The sequence below is a fragment of the Barbus barbus genome (genome assembly GCF_936440315.1).
Source record: "Barbus barbus genome assembly, chromosome: 24".
NCBI lineage: Eukaryota > Metazoa > Chordata > Actinopteri > Cypriniformes > Cyprinidae > Barbus > Barbus barbus.
This window is the reverse complement of record NC_136752.1, coordinates 12,527,370-12,532,098: the sequence shown is the minus strand read 5'-3', so window position 1 is coordinate 12,532,098 and position 4,729 is coordinate 12,527,370. Positions and strand designations below refer to the sequence as shown.

Sequence of the window (4,729 nt, the reverse complement as noted above, 5' to 3'; positions counted from 1 at the left end):
GTACTTGTAGGTATTTGTCAAAGACATCATGCTGTCTTCCATTTGTTTGAAACTATTGAGGACTTGTAATATAACAGTTAAATCAAGTATCTAAATAGCTCTGGAGTGGTCATGTCTTTAATGGCAATTTTTTATTTTCAGCTTCTTTTGGTTAATAACAATTGAAAAAAAAAGAACTAAAATAAAATATCTAGATTTCTAAAATGTCTATATTATTTGTTTAAATGGGCACTGTTTTCTATTATATATACACACATACATACATAGAAACAGAATGGAAGAGAAATTCAAACATATTATACAATTCAGACATTTTATTTGAGAAAGTAAATACACACTTCCATTCCCTTAGAATACTAAGTAATTTTTATTAAACAAAAAAATTATTAATTACAGGGTAACATTTTTAGTAGTCAAAACAAACAAACAAACAAACAAAAATAAATGAATAAATAATAAATTTGTTACTATAAACAATTATTATTCAAAAAAGAAAGAAAAACAGGGGACGCCGTTAAAGAAAGTCACACGAGTTTAGTGCATTGAGAATTACAAGTCCCACCATTCAATGCGCGCTGTTCCTGCGCATGCGCAAATCAAATTCGAAAGCTCCTGTGCTGCGAGTCGAAAGTCACAGGCAAATATTTCACCCTAATTCGTGCGTTTGTTTCTAGTGTGCAGAAATGGCAGCTAGATATGACAGAGCTATAACAGTTTTTTCTCCCGATGGTCACCTGTTTCAGGTGGAATATGCTCAGGAAGCAGTAAAGAAGGGCTCCACAGCTGTAAGTGTGTTTATTTGGTTACATCTGAGCCACAGCTTTAGCGCTGTGGCTAACGGCTACACAAATATACATTCATGACCGATTGACGGATGATTATAGCGAACGAGCGCTGGATACAGGAATAAATATAGTGATAGATTAAGGCTGTTATGAAGCAGCTGGGTCGTTGGCTTTATTTGCAGCGGTTTTCATTGATATGCTACAGCTAAGCGTGACTTGCATGTTGCGGCTAATATTAGCATGGACTATCCTTATGTTAAGCTAGATATATTCTTTGATTTGATCACGTTATGAATTTTAAATACTGCACCAGTACACTCCTACTTTTATTAAAAAGAAATGGGGTTTAATCATTTTGCCGGTTAACTAATCAATGAAATTGCATGTCCAGGTAAACTTCATGTAACGTTAACTGTACTGGGTTTGTTGTAAAAATCACTGTTAAACGATCCTTAAATAATTAAATGCAATTTTAATAGTTTATTTCTGATATTACCTTTTATAGGACTTCTACTGTAACTGTATGATTCATGTAGTTTCATTCTTAAGACAAAAAAATCCGGTAGAGGGCGATGTGCCCATAGTTTAGATTAGATATAATGAATATAAAAGTTGTTTTTGCACAATTATTTTCTTTTCTGTAAACGTTAGAAGTATTCAAATACTAACCCTAACTTTTTATTTATTGAAGGTTGGCATCAGGGGGAAGGATATTGTTGTCCTGGGTGTTGAGAAGAAGTCTGTGGCAAAGCTTCAGGAGGAGAGGACGGTCAGGAAGATCTGTGCTCTAGATGAGCATGTGTGCATGGCCTTTGCAGGCAAGATTTATTCTTCTACATCTGTGCTCTGCTTATAATCAATGTCATGAAGGGATGGTTCTGTCATTGTTTGTCAGTCGCCATTCCCTTTCATTCATGGAAAAAGATCCCTGAAAGTTGTGGCATCAATTGCTTTTCATGTTTTAAGGCTTTCAGCTGCGGCCACTAGATATTTGATTAAAATCTTTGACAGAACAGGTGCATTTGAATAGTTTATAATCTGGACTCTCCGGTGCATATGGGTGATTTGAGCATGCTTTTCCTTGTTACTGTGTTTGTCCAGGTCTGACTGCAGATGCCAGGATCGTCATAAACAGAGCTAGAGTAGAGTGCCAGAGCCACAGACTGACAGTGGAGGACCCTGTTACTGTGGAGTACATCACCCGCTACATCGCCACACTCAAACAGGTGACATCCCTCCCTCCAGTTCACAAACAGGCCATTTATTAGAGTTGTTCACTCACATTGTAATTTACTTAACCCCATGTTGTTCCAGACCTGTATGGCTAAATGTGTTCTGTGGAACACAAAAAAAGATAGAAAAATTATGACTAAATGTTTTTTCTCTGTATGGTGAAAGTCAGTGTTTGGAACCCAGTGTTCTTCAAAATATCATTGTGTTCTGCAGAAAAGATGTCATACAGGTTTTGAATGACATGAGGATTTTTTTCTTATAAAAATGTGATAGCAATTTGAAAATGTTATTATTTTTAAATAACTTTTTGTTCAGTGTTCTTGCTTGTAGGCCTGCACATTTTGGCCCAAAATTGGGGGAAAAAAATCAATAATACATTGACTATGTAGTAATAATAATAATAATAATGTTATTTCATTTTTATTACTGCATAAAATATTAAACCGTTTACTATTAAAATACTGAAAACGTATTTTAGAAAAATTATTTGAATGGAAAAGCTATTTAAAAACACTATACAGTACAACTGTAAAATTACAATTAATTGTGGATATTAATTCATTTTCGAATGTTAAACCATCAAGCTTTTATTTTGGCACTCTTATTTTATCACTCTGAAACACACAGCACATTTAATTAAGTTACAATGACTCATTCTGCTAGATATATATCTCTGTGTATTCATTGTTTTGCTCATGCAATAGCGCTACACTCAAAGCAACGGACGCCGCCCCTTTGGCATCTCAGCCCTGATCGTTGGTTTCGACTATGATGGGACTCCACGTCTATATCAGACGGACCCCTCTGGAACATACCACGCGTGGAAGGTAAAGTGAGAGCCGTTTGTTCCTGTAGCATTCAGGTGTTACTCGTTTTGTGACTCTATTGACCCTCTTCTCACCTGTGTCCTCAGGCAAACGCTATCGGACGCAGTGCAAAGACGGTGAGAGAGTTTTTGGAGAAAAACTACACAGACGAAGCCATCGCGAGTGATAACGATGCCATCAAACTGGCCATCAAAGCCTTACTAGAGGTAAACACAATGTTACCATAATCACATGTATTCAAAACAGACTCTCAAATCATGAAGTTGACAGGATGTAACATGTTTGCGATTGTATATGATCTGTGATACACAGGTTGTGCAATCCGGGGGCAAGAACATCGAGCTGGCTGTGATCCGAAGAAACCAGCCCCTAAAGGTAAAACTTTTGATTTATGATTTTTGTATATTCATCTATTTACAGTTGTCTTGACACAACATTCTTGTCATCCTTCTAATGTTAGAACATTCTTTTCATCTCTCTTTTTTTTTTTTTTACAGATTCTGGAGTCCAAAGAAATCGAGACGCTGGTTGCCGAAATAGAAAAGGAGAAAGAGGAGGAGGCAGAGAAGAAGAAGCAGAAGAAGTCTTCGTAAATCACTCACATGATTGTGTAGCTCCTCTCTTAGTTTTGTTTATACGGGCAGACGCACTTGGCTCAGGCCCACACCGTACCCTCCTCCTCTCATCCATTAAGAGCACAGTCTCTCAGTCTTCTGCTGAACACACAGTATCTGTGAATATGTTTTTGTTCCAGGAAATATTTTTAAAAATCAAAGTAATAAAAGCATGTTCAGGTTTTGGGGTTACCAAGCAAGTCATTTGTCAAGCATGTACTAGTACGACCTGGTCAGTTTTCACACTCAGCTCTTTACCACTGTGGAGAATTCTGGGGGAATGTGCTCTGACTGATGTTTCCTAATAAACTCTTTTGGTTTGTACCAATGGACTGATGTCTTTATATTGATGTGATGAAAACCTAAGCACTCCTTTTATTGTAACAGGTAGCAGTAAATGATTTTAATTTACAATATTATGAGATGTAATTTTACAATTTCATGTGCTTGTTACGATACATACACACACACATATATATATATATATATATAGGCGTTTTAGCAGCCTCCAACCTTATGGGAATAAATTCATACAACTTTTGAATAGTCCCCTGTTGAATGTTGTCTATAAAACATATACCAGTTCTTTTAGAGACGCTGAAGAAGGGAGTCTGCCTCTCCAAAACTGCCCAAAGCGTTTTTTGCCCAGTATTCTTCTTTGTTTAAGTCTTGACATGCTCTGTGCATAGTCATAATCGTAATAGTGATAGCTTCTGCATTCAATAACACTTAGTTTAAAAGTTAATATGCAAAATATGCTTATTTTTTTCAACGTATTTACTTTTGACGGTGGAAGCAAGAGATGCATCCCAACATAAGCATCTCTAAACATGTTGCACATATCAATCCAAAACAACTCCTTGATGCATAAACGTTCCCAGTATTCCAGAATCGCTGAGAGATGAAAATATAGGAGCAGAATCACGGACGTAATATCTGACATGATTACATTTAAACTCTTTATCGGCCAAAAAGGAGTAATTTTCTTAATATTACTTGTGTTGTGTGACAAAATGTACATGTTTATTTCTGACGCCACTTTTACCTCAGTTAACCTCCGCAGGGAGAAGCAGTCCCGTCCGAATGGGGCTTTAGAAACTCAACGGGTTCAAATGTTGTTTACAGTGTTCAGCTGCTCTGCCTGAGAGGAGTTTTGGAACGGGCGGTTTGGGATGGAAAATGACTGTGTGCCCAAGAGTATGAATGGAGACTAGGCCTCAGATAACATTAAAAACATCTTTGTTTTCACGAGCGCACTCATGCATAATAA

The 4,729-nt window shown here is 36.8% G+C and overlaps 1 protein-coding gene across 1 annotated transcript; it reads left to right on the top strand.

Annotated features, from left to right (window-relative positions):
* Window positions 1-271: 271 nt before the first annotated feature.
* Window positions 272-3,792, top strand: LOC306843742 (proteasome subunit alpha type-7-like). Its single transcript, XM_079375390.1, has 8 exons — window positions 272-637; window positions 744-785; window positions 1,477-1,603; window positions 1,887-2,011; window positions 2,723-2,845; window positions 2,932-3,051; window positions 3,158-3,220; window positions 3,343-3,792. The coding sequence occupies exons 1-8, from the start codon at window positions 569-571 to the stop codon at window positions 3,436-3,438; spliced, it is 765 nt and encodes a 254-aa protein (XP_079231516.1). The 5' UTR covers window positions 272-568; the 3' UTR covers window positions 3,439-3,792.
* The last annotated feature ends 937 nt before the right edge of the window (window positions 3,793-4,729 follow it).